General features: G+C 34.7%; 1 protein-coding gene across 12 annotated transcripts in view; it reads left to right on the top strand.

Moving 5' to 3' along the window:
- The window catches only part of LOC113038881 (mitogen-activated protein kinase 10), a 58,447-nt gene that overhangs the window by 20,685 nt on the left and 20,594 nt on the right, over positions 1–17,168 (top strand). For 10 of the 12 annotated variants that reach the window (XM_026196652.1, XM_026196653.1, XM_026196658.1 and 7 more), the window contains 6 exons: positions 3,652–3,723; positions 6,262–6,431; positions 12,927–13,056; positions 14,062–14,120; positions 15,276–15,414; positions 15,554–15,719. In XM_026196652.1, coding sequence (XP_026052437.1) covers positions 3,652–3,723; positions 6,262–6,431; positions 12,927–13,056; positions 14,062–14,120; positions 15,276–15,414; positions 15,554–15,719 — 736 coding nt within the window. Of the gene's footprint in view, positions 1–3,651; positions 3,753–6,261; positions 6,432–12,926; positions 13,057–14,061; positions 14,121–15,275; positions 15,415–15,553; positions 15,720–17,168 lie in introns of all 12 variants that reach the window. The other 2 variants (XM_026196655.1, XM_026196654.1) reach the window with 2 other exon arrangements.

Here is a 17,168-nt window from a genome sequence, read left to right as displayed (position 1 = left end):
AGTTTGCCAAAACTAATTTTACAAAACCTTCATATTTACTTCATATTTTAATTATTTAAATATTAAATTTAATAGATTACACTTTCATGAAAATATTTGCAATTTGTTTGTAAAAGGAGCCAATGCCATACATGTTTTCTTTGCATTTAAACCGTTTTGACCAGCGGGTACCTCCAGCCTGCGTTGTTTCAAGTGCTTTGAAACAGTGAATCATTAAATTAAGCAGTTGATTTAATGCATTCTGAGTATTGAAAATCTTTGCTTGTTCCATCACTACGGTTCACAGAAGTCAGATTGGTAAGATGTGACCTTAAGGGGCTGTTTTTATGAAAAACGGTGGCATTGTGAATGCATATGTGTTCACATGATGTTTCTTTACAAGGTGACATCGCCATCTACTGTCCTGGCATGCAGAGTACGTAGTTCTGTTTTTAGTAATGTTTTATCTTTTTGACAGCGTTGGCATCTGTACGCAAAACTTTTCAAAAATGCAAAGGAAAGCACATTGCTTTGATTAAATGTGGATTTTTTTTTTTTAATCGGTTACAAAGCTGAATCTGTGAAAGACGTTCCCTTGTGATATCGGCTGCATGAAGTATGTGTGGTAAAGCAGCAAAATAATCACTCCTCTAATGCTGATTGCTTGTTTTTAGAAGAAGCCCCTGTATCGATCAGAAATTTACACTGCTATTAGAACATTAACTGACTTCAGACTGCAAATAATGAGAGAAAATAGTCATTAAGGATTGGAACCTTCAAATTACTGAAGCAGGAGCTATTTAAGCTCTCTCACTCTTCTCTTTGGATCATTCTTTTCATCATATTGACTCATTTTAATCAATAATATGAAGGTTAAAAAGCTGCTTGGTATCCGATAATGCTCTTTGTCTCTGAGCTGACTGCAGAAGTAGCAGTGCTGGTTTGTGTGCTTCAGTGGTTGCTGTGAAAAGGAAATGAAAGTGATGCTGTTAATGTCAGTCATTTGACAAACACACATGAGCTGTAGACAGTCCTCATGCCATTTACACACACATCTGTAAGCTGCCACTCAAAACCAGCAAGACTGTCATAGCAAGTGCTGTTTTCACACATCCAACCAATTTCAGATCAGCATCAAAGGCACAACCATATATGATGCTTTAGATACTATGCTATATATATATATATATATTAGGGGTGTAACGGTTCACAAAATTCACGGTTCGGTTCGATACGATACACTGATGTCACGGTTCGGTTCGGTTCGGTTCGATACGTTTTAGATACAGCAAAATGTAAAAACATCTCAACTTTTCAGAATGCCGCAAGCGCACCGCGGGTCATGTGACAAGAACTAACCAATCAGCTTCATCCTTTCCCGTAACAACGTTGAGAGCTCAGCCAAGATGAAGGATCAGCTGATCATAGTTGAATATGGATTGCAATTTTGAAATAAATTTAGTAGCAGAGCTACTGCAAGCGATTTTTAGAGCTGCAAATCCATTTATCCTTCGCTGAAATTTCCGCGTCTCATGGAGAGAGCACGTCATTGTTGCTTAGCAAAGACAGACACCTCATGAGCGCTTCTGCCCGAGCGCTTTGGAAAGGAGGAGAAAGACGTGCTTAGCGTTTTCCACGCGTTTTTAGGAGCGATATGTGAACGGCCCCTAAGGCGCTCGCTCACTCAGCACGCGCTGAAGGCTCGTTGCAAAATGTCGAATGCCTTTAACAGACCAGAAATATAAGATCCTAAAATAACCAACAGGTCTGGTGTTTGGGTTGGATTCCCTGTAAGCTATAGTGTCTAAATGCTGCAGGGATAGTTTGCTGCGTGCATGTTTCTCCTTTTTTTCGTCTTTTCCCAGATAGTACTGACGCATATATCCCAGATATTCCCGCGGGTTTTTTTTTTTTTTTTTTTTTTTTATTCCCGCTGGTGTACCCTGTCATGTTGCAGATGCGACATACCGTTGTTTTTTTATCCACCACTCTCTTGCCATCACCATTATAGCTTAAAGGGAATCCAAAGTGCACCCAAACACCAGACCTGTTGGTTATTGGAGGATCTTCTCATTTCTAGTCTGTTAAACGCATTGGCTATTTTGCAACGAGCCTTCAGCGTGTACTGAGTGAGCGAGCGCCTGCTGAGTAGCCTAACATAAACATATAAGATGGTGTTTTTTTCTTCTTCGGGAGTGTCAGGGGCGTTGCCTGTAACGTTGTTTGGGTTATTGGGCTACCTTGTTGAACGCATATCATTATATTTCTCTCTCTCTCTCTCTTTTTTTTTTTTTTTCAAATATAATTAATTACTCCAACGAACCGTTCGGTATACATAATGCGTACCGCGTACCGAACCGAAAGCGTCGTACCGAACGGTTCAATACGAATACGCGTATCGTTACACCCCTAATATATATATATATATATATATATATATATATATATATATATATATATATATATATATATATATATATATATATTGTTTATTTTTTTGATGTCTTATGTTAGGTAAAAAAATGTTAGCCTGAATGCACTGTAAGTTGCTTTGGATAAAAATTTTAATTTTAATTTATGTCTTATGCTCACCCTGCATTTAATTGACTAAAATACAAACATTTGCAACATATATTACATATAAAAAAATATTGAAATTATTACACATTATTATTCCAATTAAAATCTGTTTTCTATTTTTATATAGTGTAAAAGGTATTTATTACTTTGATGGCTTATTATTTATTATTGTTGTACTAATGTATGTACTAATGTATGTACTGACGTTTTCAGGATTCTATTGATGAATACTGTATAAAGCTCATTGAACAGCTTTCATTTGAAATTGAATTTTTTTGTGACGTTATAAATCTATACTGTCACTTTTGATCATTTTAATGCATCCTTTCTAAATAAAAGTATTAACAAACATATTTAATAAATATTGGGGTCTTTAAGATGTTTTTAAATTTTTTTATTTATTATTGATAATATTGAAATATTACTACTTCTAAATTTATATCGCTTCACCAATTCATCATAATATTTTTTTTCCTATACACTGACACCAAGTATAATGGTTGCCTATAAATAAGTTTAAAAATATCATACCATTAAAATGACTCACATATTGCTGTGCATCCATATGGATTGATCATTCTGTTACAGCTGGCTGATATGAAGTCTGGAAAACACTAATGAATATTTAATGCCTATATCCAGAGGGCTTCAATATCTTTAAAAGGCAGGGTGCACGACGCTCACCAAAAGCTCCTCCTCGTCCCTTGGGAGAAAAAAACTAAACAGGAAACAGAGCAGAGCAGGCGGAAGAAATAATCAGCAGGAATTAGCATGCTGTCTTTGACTCCTGGATGACACTGACTATTCTTGGAAAGCCTGTTCTAATGCATAGATCCTCAGTGTGCTGAGAGCCCTTATATCCACAGGGCAGAATGAAGATGGTAGATGTGAGAAGAGAAAAAAAGATTGTTGTTTATCGTCTCAGCTTTCTCTCTTTTAGCACATATCATTATCTGCCAAAAAAAACATCTTGAGAAACCAAGTCATTTTGAGATGAAGTGAGATTTACGGAATAAAAAGCAAATGTCTTACTACCTCAGCTATATTTATTCACTCAGTTTTTAATCATGACTCTTAATTCCTGTGTTCCAGGTATTTATGAACAGATGTTTCTTATATAACTGCAGTGCTCCAGTCCTGGATGTGAAGATTGCCTTTTGTCAGGTGTGTGTTCCATACAGGTAAATTAAAAGGTAGAGTATTCATTCACTTCCATTCTGTCCGTCATTCTTATGGATGTGTCATTGTCTATAATTAATATAGGTGATGTCTGAGCCTTTGAGGAAGATGTACAGCTTACAGCATTCCAAGCCATTCAGATATTCATTAAGGTCATCTTAAAAGCACTTAAAAGGAAAATATATAATCTGAATCACTTACTCATCCTTGTGTGTGTGTGTGTGTTTCTTTTCTTTTTATCTCAAGAAAGTGTCTTTTTTATTGTATAATGACTTAGATTTCAGTATGTGTAACACAAAGGAAAATATTTAGAAAATGTCTAATTGATAGCTATTCTTTTGTTGTTTTGCAAAAAAAATACAAAAAAAATAAGATGGAATGACATAAGAGTGTGTAAATAGTAATTTTGAGTGAACTATCCCTTTAAATTTACTTTATAGCTGTACATCTTCCTTAAATTCTGAGCTGTTGATCGACTCACTTGTGACAATATGACAATATAACGTTGTTTGTCTGATTTATATTGTAACATTTGTATTGTAACAAGGTTGACAAAGGTAATTGTGACTTTTTTCTCACAGTTATGAATTTTGAAACTTCTAATTATAATAAATATTAGATTCTAAGAAAAATATAATATTTGATTTACCCCCAATCCCCCCCACCCCACACACACAATTCTGAGTTTATAGTTTGAAAAAAAAAAAGAAGGTAATTGTGAAGTCACAATTAAGACTTTTCTTCTCAGGACGGTGGGAAAAAAGTTGCAGTTACCTTTTTTTTTTTTTTTTACCAACGGCCCAACAAGCTTCCATTTAACATTCATACGGTATATCAGAATATAATAATGATGCATGGTTTCACATAATGAAACTTCCTTCTGATTAATCTAAATATGAAGTAAAGCATCTCTTCCCTAAAGAAATCACAGTAGCACAGCAAAACATTATTAATTCACCAAATATCCCTTGGGGTTTTTGACTTTCATTCTTTCTTTTGGGCTTTAAATGATCTTCATCATCTTTTGGTGAGACGTACAGTTCACAGGTCAAGAAGACAGTAGGTGGAGTTGACCAGCAGATAAAAAATTCACTCAGTTCATATTCCAGAAGGATCAATCCATGAATCAACACTGTGTCCTTGAGCGAGACACTTAACCTCTGTACTCCACAGGGACCGTCACTGTAGTAAGTGTGCTGGTGGTCACTTCAGATAAATGACTAAATGACAACCAAGAGTGTTTCACATCCCTGAAAGTGTAAAAGTGTATCAGTTCTGCTGGGAAGCAGGAGACTTGACTCTGAATTGATTCCAGTATGTTTTAATGCGAGCATGTTGCTAAGCTCACAACATCAGGATTTCTACAAACAAAAAAAAAGTGACATTAATGATAATAACAGCTATAATTACTTATTGAGTACCAATAATAAATGATAATAATTGAACAGGAAATCAGTAATTGGAATGATTTCTAAAGGATCATGTGGCACTGAAGAAATCATAAAATAGAAAACAGTTACTATAAATGTAATAGTGTTTTACAGCTTTTACAGCTTTGCTGCATTTTAAGTATATACATCGTTGGAGAGCATAAGAAACTCAAATCTTAATTAGTCCAAACTTTTGACCTGCAGTGTATGAGTTAATGCATATAAAAAATTACACAGCTTATATTTTTATTGAGTAAAAAAATGACAACGTTAATATTTCTGTAATGCTATTCATTTCTTATACTATTTAACGTTTCTGCCTTATAATGCCATCTCGGTAGGAAGTTTAACAGGTTTTAGAATGGAACTAGTTTCACCACAATTATCAATCTAAACCAAACCACAGCATTCTATGTGCTCGGTCCTTAATAAAAGGCCACAATTACCACAAATCTAAGCTCATTAGCTTCTAATTAGCGCAGTCAGTTTATTAAGGGGCCGCTGCAGTGAGAAGTGACTCCCATGATGAAAATAGACTTTATATGCATTTTATTCTCTCACACACTAATTACCATCTAGCTTGTGAAATGATGTGGACAGTTTCCTCTCTTGGCATGGCCAGGAATATATTCAGTATGTGACAGTTAGTACAATCGATTACACCGCTGAACCTTGTGCCAACGCTGGCATGAGCTCCAGAATGAAGAGAGCTCTCATAACTTAATACAGTCTTATATGAGATCTTCAGCCAAGCAGAGATAAAAAAGTTTTCTCTCCAGTAGCGAAACTAAAATGATATGGGTTTATATATACACAATTTTGTATCCCCTGCAGCTTTATTTATATCTCACAATTGCAACACAATTATGTGAAATAAAGTTGCTGCTGTGAGCTATTTACTGAAAGTACAATTTTTTTTACTTGAAACAAAATAAAATATGAAAATCATTTGAGGCTAAAACAGATGTTTATGTCTTTATGAATGTGCTTTTTTAAAAAAAAATAATAGCCTTACAAGTGCTTACATCAACTGTCTAAACCCAAGTTCTGTGATGTTCTCAGCTCATACATCCATCTTTTTCTCCATGTCCAGGGGTTTGGCAAACAAGTTGATGTTTCTTACATTGCCCAGCATTACAACATGAGTAAAAGCAAAGTGGACAACCAGTTCTACAGTGTGGAAGTAGGAGATTCCACCTTCACGGTTCTCAAACGCTACCAAAACCTAAAGCCCATCGGTTCTGGGGCTCAGGGAATAGTGTGGTGAGTACCCATAATGCACCACTTTTGTCTTTTTATTGTGAAAGAAGTCCGTATGGCATAATGCTTCTCAAACATCTTCCTGAATCTTAAGAGCCATATTTAGGAGTTTCTTAGCAGGTTGAATTGCAGTTCCCAGTAGACAGCAGCTAATCTGAATCCGAGTTGCGCTCGCTGCGCTCCACAAAAATCAAACCGTTTGATTTTTATAATGAATTTTGAGTCGCAGACTTCTGCCTAAGGGATTATGGGAGATCTGGATCAAGGTGGCCCTCCCTTTTCCTTTTCCCCCTCCCCCAGTCCTCTTTCCTAGCATCTCAGTGGCAGCGGTTTGGTTGTGTGGAGAAGGCAGGGAGGCAGGACTGGACTGTTAATGACGTTGTTGATGTGTTCTGGCTGGTTTGCTGGATGCAGTTATCCTGCCTGCTGGACGGACAACCCTGATCTAATTTAGCTTCCTCTCCTCAGCAGCAGTCACATGATGTAGCATGGCAGCTCTATTAGCCTAACAAACGCCACATCATTCTCCAGAGAGAGAGAGAGAGAGGGGACAGTTTAAAAGGACCGCAAAGTCACATGTTTTCCACAGGCCCTGATAAAACTGGTGTGGTTTGGTTATATTGCTGCAGTATTTTCAAAAATGTTATAAAAACTTTAAAAGCTTAAAGGCTAGAAATCTAAAAATCACAATTAATGTTTAGCAGTTTATCTATTTTGACTACGAAGACTCCATAGACACTATAAAGTATTGATTTGAAATTGTAACAATTATTGGAGTATGTTTTATAAAAAAAAAAATATATATTTCAGTTTATCAGTTTAATTCAGTGCATTAATTGCTGATGTTTTGTAATAATTTGTGAAATTTACTAGACAAAATCAAACAACAACATTTGAGGTTTTATTATATTTTATTTAATTCAATTTAGTTTAATTTAATTTAATTTGGTTTCATTTCATTTCAAGTTTCTAGTCAATTATGAAGATTCCTTTATGACAGCTGTGACTTTATAGATGGAATTATTAAATAAAATTTGAATTTACTTTGAATTCAGAAAATATAAATTAAATTTGATCACTGATATTGATAATGTTTGCAACATTTCTGCCTAAATTCATACCTGCCAAATGTTTGGAATAATTTTGATATTTGTATAGATGTACAGTAGGTTAGGCTATTACAACCTTTTCATGACTTTTTCACAGCATATTTTTTTGCTAGCTGGGTCTGTGGAGTTATTAAATGGATCCGTCATATCATTCACAGTCCATGCTGGAAAGCCACATGCTGAATATTTAGATGACGCAGTACTGCTTTCCTCCGAGTAATGGTCAGAGCTATGAGCATCTGGCATCGTGCCGCTAATAATTTATCATACCACATACTCGCACACCAATCTCCTGACTGCATATGCTGGAAAATCAGATTCTTACCTTGCAGAACTCTCTCCTATATTGGACGTTTGGTTAAAAGATATGTGCCAAGAAAATAAACACGCAAGTAAATATAAACCGAACCGAATTCCCCAAAACATTACAAGCATCCGTTCTGTATTATATAATTTATTATGCAGTACAAAAGCAATTTCAAAAGAAGCAAAAGGATGCTGTCAGACTCCTTCGGGATTTCTGGGCCCAAACCGTGGAAGAAATACGTTTTTTGCGTTTCTCAGAAGTCTGCATTCGTACTTGCAATACTCTATTTATATATAAAGTATATTGTGCACTGTATAAATGCAGTAGGTCAAGACATTTGTCCTATTATTAATACTATCTCCTTATTGAAATGCGCTCAGTTTGACCCTCCACGTTCAATCATGGTTTAGAACACTTGCTTGGCTCATTAGTTGATTGGACACCCAAAGGACATTTTTTACATTACATAATTTGGGACAATGCCCTGAAAAAAACATGCAATGTAATGTGGTTGTGAGATGTGACAGTATCAAATTCCACAGTTTTGAACATTTATGATTGCGTATTGCATGTTTATTCAGCAAGAATGCATTAAATTGATCAAAAGTGACAGTAAAAAAACATTTATAATCTTATACATTTCCACAAAAATAGTAATCAGCACAACAGCAACATTGATAATAATAAGAAATGTTTCTTGAGCAGCAAATCAACATATTAGAATGATTTCTGCAGGTCATTTCTGAGACTGAAGTAATGATGCTAAGGATGTAAATAAATTACATATAAAAATACATTCAACTGGAAACAGTTATTTCAATTTTATTCTTAGTCTTATTGTAATATATATTACAGTATTGCTGTTTTACTGTTTCACTTTTACTCTCTGATCAAATAAACGCAGCCTCAGCATAAGAGATTTCTTTCAAAAACAAAATAATCTTACCTAACTCAAAGATGATAACAGCAGTGTGCGTATTGTATAAACATATGCATACACAATGCATAAAATTAATATTATTTACTATATTAGTTCTAATATTCAATCAGAAATACTCTAGTACTAATTTCTAAAAAATAGCTTGATGATTATATAAACTCTCATAGCAAAAAAAGCGCCTTTATTTACAGTTCTCGTGTATGCCACAAAGACTCTGTCATTTATGAGAAAAAAATAATGAGAACACAAACTATTTGATAGGATGGTTCTGAGCCAAACTGTTGTGCAGCTGGCAGGGAGCTGAACACTGTGATGAACTTAGTGTCAAGTTAATTACACTAGGCTGTGATTCATTTCACCAGACTGTCACCAAACTCCACTACGGCTGTCAGCGACTTTGTCATCTTTTCCACTTCTTCTCTGCATAGAGCTGGGTTTGGGGTGTGAGATGTTTTGTGCTTTGATTATTGTACTTTTGAACATGATTTTTAATGTATTTATTGCCTGGAGAGTTTTAATTTTTTTTTTTTTTTAGTGGAATAAAATTCTGCAAACAATGTCATATATCTTACTCATCTTTAGTAAATAAAGATTTAAAGGACATTTTAAACATTTAACATTTAAACGTTTGCTGAAAACTCCCTCTCCCTCGGGCCATCCAAGATGTAGATGAGTTTGTTTCTTTACTGGAACAGATTTGGAGAAATTTAGCATTACATGACCTGCCCACCAGTAGATCCTCTGCAATGAATGGGTGCCGTCAGATTGAAGTCCAAACAGCTGATAAAAACATCCCAATAATCCACATCCATATGATTCCAATCTATCAGTCTTATGAAGTAAAAAAAACTGCGGGTTTGTAATAAACAAACCTGTTACTCTGACGGCACCCATTCACTGCAGTGGATGCATTGGTGAGCAAGTAAAGTATAGTTAAGTTTCTCCAAATTTGTTCATATACTATTTGTTCAACTAAACCTACTATGTAACGTGTACGAGTTTCCATCTTCTGTTGAACACAAAAGAAGATTGAAGAATGCTGGTTACCAAACAGATTTGGTTTTCATTGCATTTTTTTTTTAAATACAGTGGAAGTCAGTGGAATCCAAAACTTCGGTCTTGTTACCAACATTCCTCAGAATATCTTTTATTGTATTCCATAATATTTGTGTTTGTGTTATTGTTTTTGAGTGAGCTATCCCTTTAAATTTCAATCTGTTTCTCATTTAAATGTATCGTGTAACTTGGGAAGACAAGACGTAAGTGGCTTTTTGTGACCATTTTTGGAGCTTATTTCTTTGAATTTATTTACCAATTATAATTTTCATTAGATAGAAATTAAGTTTTGACACTTAGTTTTTTGTATTTCTTACAAAAAAAATAATACTTTTAGATATATGCCAAAAAGAAAATGATCACATAATAAATTTTAGACAAGCAATTCCTTATATATATCCTATTACTGATATAGTGTCTGTGGTTATATCTGTCAGGTCTAGTCATACAAACAGTTTTTATGCTGTAGCTTCAGTTAGTTAAAGTGTAGTCTGGTTTGTGACAGCTGCCTGTAGGCAGGACTCTTGAAGAGCAATGCTGCAGTGTATTATCCACCTAGAGAGACAGCCGTGACATCATCTTTGACATAAATGGGTATCTACAGCCACCATTAGCTAAAAAATCTCTCAAGCTGCCGTTACCATGGACACATCAGATCTCGGTTCCAAAACATGCTTAAGAAACTTTCCTGCTGCAGCTGAGAGAATATCTTGATGACTTCAAATCACCTGGTTTACTTTCTAGTGGAATGAAATAATTGTATAATTCAACTGCACTCGATGTAAAAACAATTTCCACTCAGGAACTGCTAGTAAATTTAAGAGTTAATTTTAAGAAACAGCTAGTAACATTGAATTAAAGAAATTAATTGATTGATTAATTAATCATTAAATAAAATTAATGACATTTTTAATTAGAAAGACTAAAACAGTATTTTCTTCTAAAAATGTATGCCAGCATTCTTCGAAAATATAATTTTTACAGTGTGGTTTATTTGCAATTTCTTTTGTAATGTCAGTTTGATTTGGCGTATACGGTAGGTTTTCTTTCATTGTGTGTGGCTCGTCTGTAGGGTTTTTCCTCACCCCTCCTAGACAGACTGTTTTGGTGTACCTCACCCCCTTCTGCTTTGACCATCTGCTGTACAACCAGCTCTGACTGTCCGCTCAATAATCCATAGGTGAATCAAATTCCATATGGACCTTGGAAATCTTGATTTCAGACTATGATTTAGAGGTAAACGTCTTTGGCTGCTGAGTTGTAGTCCAGTGTGGAGGTTTTAAAAAAGGTTGCATTGAAAACAGACAAGTGCCCAAGCACTCACGTTTTATTCACCCAGAAGGCTTTTTAAAAGGTTTTTATTGGGGATTAAAAGACTGAAGGTCAGTTTTGACTCTAGAACATGGCACACTGTCTGTGGCTGCATGGGGTGCTACAGGAGGAATTCATTTTTCAGTCATTACATTTCCTGGACCTGTGTTAGTCATGTTTTATTAACAATGGCTCTCCAGCCTTTACCAGCGCATGTCAACACGGTTAAAGAGAGACTCTTTCAGTGCAGCCTTGTGGGTTGAAGCATTCAGCCGTAAACCTCAGCAGCTTTCAGAACACTTCTTATACCTGGTCCAGTCGTAAAAAATATAGTGCTTTAACCAACAGCTCTACTGCTGCATTTACCAGCTTTTCTTCCTGCCACACTGAGGGGAATATATTCAATGTGTGTGTGTGTGTGTGTGTATTAATATATCATTTTCTTTCTATTTTCTTTCTATTCTCTTATCTCTTCTATATTTTATACTATATGTATGTGTGTTTGTGTGTGTGTGTGTGTGTGTGTGTGATTTATTTATTATTATAATATTAATATATTATTTATTATGTATGTAGTAGCGTTAAAATGTATAATGTTAAAATAGCTGTAATACATATAATTAAATGTGTGTGTGTATATATATATATATATATATATATATATATATATATATATATATATATATATATATATATATATATATATAACTTTATGCCTGTTTGGCTTTAATTTCCCATAATCCTCAAAGTAAAAGGCAGGAAACTACTGAGATGGGCAACCACCCACTGTGATTCATTAAAGCTTTATTGTGGTTAATTTATTACAAAAATTAATTGATTGCCTCCCATTGGCCTCCAGGTATACTTGTTGATTGAAGAAACAATTTTATTTGTGAAATTGAATTGTGAATCATTAATTTTTCTTAAATACGATTTATATCAGCCTTCACTTATTAGAGAACACTAATGTGTTATATCACAATGAGCCATTGGCTACCTTGTTTTCTGCAGTGCTTTGGGATTGAAGCCACACACACACACACACACACACACACCGAGTGCATTGGCCCTCTCTAATCCTGTATTTTCCCGTGGAGTGCTGCTGCTCTTGCATTGTTAATGAGCATGGAAGAAAGAGTGTCTCCATGGAAGAAAGAGTGTCTCCAGGTTTAACCCTTTCCTCATATTGCTATGAGAGACTCATACTCTGCTTCTTTCCACGAAGTCAGCAACATTACTCGATTTCTTTCTGTCCCTGTTGTGACTGACAAACTCAAAAAAATAGTCTTTTTCACAATACATGCAAGATAGCACAAAATGTCCCGGGGCTCATTGCTTGTTATTTTTGTTAACTTGGACGTTATATATTTATGCATTTATTTACTTTATATAATATTTGTAACAAAACAAATTAAATGTGAAAACATGAACGCACATGAATAGAATGTTCAATATACTGTAAATTCAAAAATCTGTATTTCTAATATATATTTGCATACTGAATTGCTATTGGTCTTCTTTACCGCATTTATTTGCATACTGAATTAGGCAGCAAAAAAAAAAAAAAAAACAAACAAAAAAAACACTTTGTGTCCTTCAAGTTTTTTTTTTTTTTTTTGGACTGTGGTTATTGTGATATGTGTTGAATTTCACTCTGAATGTGGAATTTCAGATTCTACATTCTACACTTCAATATTGTTCATTCACCTCCCTAACTCACTGTTCTCCAACAAATGAATATACTTTCTCTCTCTCCCTCTCTCTCCCTCTCTCAGTGCTGGATATGATGCCGTCCTGGACAGAAATGTGGCCATTAAGAAACTCAGCAGACCTTTTCAGAACCAGACTCACGCCAAGAGAGCATACAGGGAGCTGGTGCTTATGAAATGTGTCAATCACAAAAATGTGAGTGTCAGATCACAATATCTCTCCCCCGTTGTCCCATTTGATGGCAAATGCTGCTAATAACTGTTTCCTTTGAGACAAAAAGTGAGACTTCTGTTTATATGGCTGCCATATTGAACATTATTGTGTATATCTTGTACATCACACAAGGGCTCGGTAGCATTAGATGATGAATGACAAAGTAAGAGAGAAAAGGAGAAATAGTGTTAAATGACAGAGAGGAAACACTTTTTGGCAACTGAAGGGTTCACAATGCTGCTGCCAGATCTCCTGTCCTCCTCCTCGCTCTCTCTCTCTGTGTCTCTGTCTGGGACTGGGGTTATAAAGGACAGCTGGGACGTGACAGAAATATAAAATCATCCTCACGTCTTATCGGCCGTTGACAGTCCTTTTATGGATCTTCCAGTCTCTTTTCGAGGAAAATAACAAAGTTTACCCTTCACATTCTGAATGAGTAGTTAAAAAAATAGTTCAGAAATAAATGATGGTTCAGTAGTTTTCTAGTCATTTTGGTGTCATTTGATACCTGTGTGCTGCATCACTGATATCCTTTTATAGTTTTTGGTAATATTTAAAATTAGATTTACTTTAAATTTAGTTAGTTCGAGTTTTGTTGTGTTTTTGTCATTTTCTTTTTAATCATGTCTAGAATTTTTCAAATTGTATTTATTAGTTTTAGCTTATTTAGTTTTTGTTATTTTAGAACTACAACAAAAGAAATAATCGGAATACTTTTTTAGTTAACGTTTGTTTTATTCCAAGTAACAAAGGTTTATGATTTAAGTTAAGTTAACTAAATAATAAAACTAAAAAAAAAATAAACACTTGTTTATATATTTTATATATATTTTATATTTTATATATGTATTCATATACTTTATATATATATATATATATATATATATATATATACAACTAACCCTAACCCTAATCCAACAGAGCATAGTTATAGTTAAAGTATAACTTCATGACTTACTCAAGTTCTTCTCTTCATTTCTCCTCCAGATCATCAGCTTATTAAATGTCTTCACACCACAGAAGTCTTTAGAGGAATTCCAAGATGTGTAAGTAACATTTGGAGATTTTCCAGACATGAAGTCATTTGATTATATCATATAAAACATCTGAATTTAAACTGATTGCAGCTAATGTAAAAAAACAATTGTAGGTCTGGCCCTGCAATCTGATTGGATAAGCCCCTTTGAGTCCAAATGTATGCTTTAAGCACACCTGTCACTGTATTTATGTATAAATCAAACTAACCTAAGGAAAGAAATATATTATCAGAAAGTGAAGGGGGCATTTATTGCTGAAAGTGCTTTCATATAAACATTATTAATAATGTAAATGTTTTTGATGTATTAAATGCAATACCTATATAAACATTTGCTGAAAAACTGCACAGTCTGCTAGAGTAAGGTGATTTATGATAATTCAGGTTCATTAAAACATGTCCCTTGGTGTTTGAGCTTATGCAGGGTCCTGATACAAGCGCTGTGTTGTTGCAGAGAGAGGGTGATAGATCACCTGCAGTTGTTTCTGATTTTACTCTCACTCTCTGGTTGGCCCCTGACACTTGAATCTCGTGCTGCCCATGCCTTGATTTATTCTGCACGCCGTGTGAACTTAATCTAGAGCAGGATCAATATGTTGAGTATGAAATGTCTGCTCAGTCACAGCCGGATCATTTGAGTATTAAGATGGATGGGACGCAAGTCTATATGGACTAAATGATTAGAAATCAGCAAACTAGCTTCAGAAGTGTGGTCAGCATAAAAGTGTGTGTGTATATTTGTTATAAATAAATGTACCACACATAAATATATGTATGTATGTATGTATGTATGTATAGTTTGCTATATATATATAGTGTACTTGCATTGATTGAGTGTTACTCAAGTATGTTTTGATTTTTTTATGAAACAAATAAATAGTAAATATGATGTTTAATCCATAAATATGAAGCTATGGTTTTTGAGCACTCAGCAGAATGCAATTGACTGTTAGTATTCCTGGTGACTGTCAAGTATTTTCTCTGTATAAGAGGCTGTAAAGATCCACATCGATCCACGGCGGTCTCTTTTGTGCAGTACGAAAGAATGAATGAAGCCATGCAGATGTAATATGACAGTACCACAGGGATGATCACTTCAGCTGATGTCCAGCCTGTGGAATTCACTTTTTCTTCCTTCCTTCCTTCCTTTTTCTCTCTTCTCCAGTTACCTGGTCATGGAGCTAATGGATGCAAACCTCTGCCAGGTGATTCAGATGGAACTGGACCACGAGAGGATGTCCTACCTGCTGTACCAGATGTTATGTGGAATCAAACACCTGCACTCAGCCGGCATCATCCACAGGGTGAGAACAATGAATACACACAGCAGGATCAATTGAACTTGGAAGATCTATTTTATTAATTAGACATAAAAATAAATCAAATAGTCGATCGAATCTGATCTCCTACCAAAAATATTATTGTCATATATTTTCCTTTAAGGATCTGAAACCTAGCAATATTGTGGTGAAATCTGACTGTACGCTGAAGATCTTGGACTTTGGGTTGGCGAGAACCGCTGGCACTAGCTTTATGATGACGCCCTATGTGGTGACGCGGTACTACAGGGCCCCGGAGGTCATCCTGGGCATGGGCTACAAGGAAAACGGTAAACCAATCACAGGGCTGCGTGTAGATCGACCAACACTTTTAAATAACACTAGAATCTTGGGTTTTATAGACCCTGTGAAAATGGAGTTTTGTGTCCAAATATTTTTTATTTAGTATTGAAAGCAGTATGCTTTATGCAACTGGTAGTATGCAATTGGGAAGTTTTTATTTACAATTATGGATGTCGTAATTACGATGTAAGTTCCGTTCAAGTCATCTTAGGCAGATCAAAGATGGCAATGTACTGTACTATTTCTACAAAAAAAAAAAACCCTACTTCTACAATTTGTAGAATACAAAAATATTTTTTGCCATTTATGTGCATTCAACTCCTACATACGATCTTCCTGGGATGTCTTGAATGCATCATATATTGTGGTCACATGACCTTATTATATTGTATATTTAATTCGCTGAATTTTCATTTTGCATGTAAAAATTTTGCATCTTAAACGAATTCTGGGTAAAAATGTCTACATTTTTGACAGCTTTATTCTAATGAGCCAAGAAAGAGATGTAGGTGTTGTAGCCGATTGCTATCATACTGCTATCACACATGCTACATACTTCAGAAATGACCAAATTTCTTATTGAACTATATTCCAATAGCTGTATAAGCATATATTTGAAATGTTGGGTTTGTCATCAAAAATTGAAGTTCTGTGGCTTTGGGTATATTAGTAGGTATATGCTCCAGTATGTTTATGCAACAAGTAAGAATTCAACTGGTAGCATGTTATATTGTGGTCACATGACCTTACTACATGGCATATTTAATTTAGTACATTTTTATATTGCAATGAAATATTTTCATTTTTAAGAAGTCAAGAAAGAGATGTAGTTGGTTAACATCTGCATAGTAATCATAGTACGCATACTATATACACATACTAAATTACCAAAACTTTAAAAGTTAACTATATTATACTAACTATATGAGACTATATTCTAAAATTTGGGTTTTATAGACCCAGTGACATCACAATTGGAGTTTTGTGGCTTTTAGTCCGTCTACAAATTATTTTAGGATTATATTTGATATGTGAAGCTTAGCAACAATTAAGATTTCAACCAGTAGCATGTTATATTGTGGTCACATGACCTTACTACATTGCATAGTTAATTCAGCGAGTTTACATTTGGTATTAAATTTACATTCTGACAGAACAGTATAATAATGAGTCTAGAAATATATAGTTGGTCAATATTTACATGCTGGTGATGCTACAAATGTGCTAAAATGAGCGGACTATTTGGATAAAAGTCAATGGCCCGGTTTCACAGACAGGGCTTAGACTAAACCAAGATTAAGTCTTAGTTCATTAAGGGAATTTAAGTAGCTTTTATAAATGTGATTTCAAAAAAAAAAAAAAAAAAAGATTACTGGTTGTGCATCTTGAAACAAAACAATAACACTTACAAATTTTAAGATATGTCAGTGCAACTC

This window comes from Carassius auratus, chromosome 21, assembly GCF_003368295.1.
Source record: "Carassius auratus strain Wakin chromosome 21, ASM336829v1, whole genome shotgun sequence".
In the NCBI taxonomy this organism is placed as follows: domain Eukaryota; kingdom Metazoa; phylum Chordata; class Actinopteri; order Cypriniformes; family Cyprinidae; genus Carassius; species Carassius auratus.
This window is presented reverse-complemented; position numbering and strand designations above follow the sequence as displayed.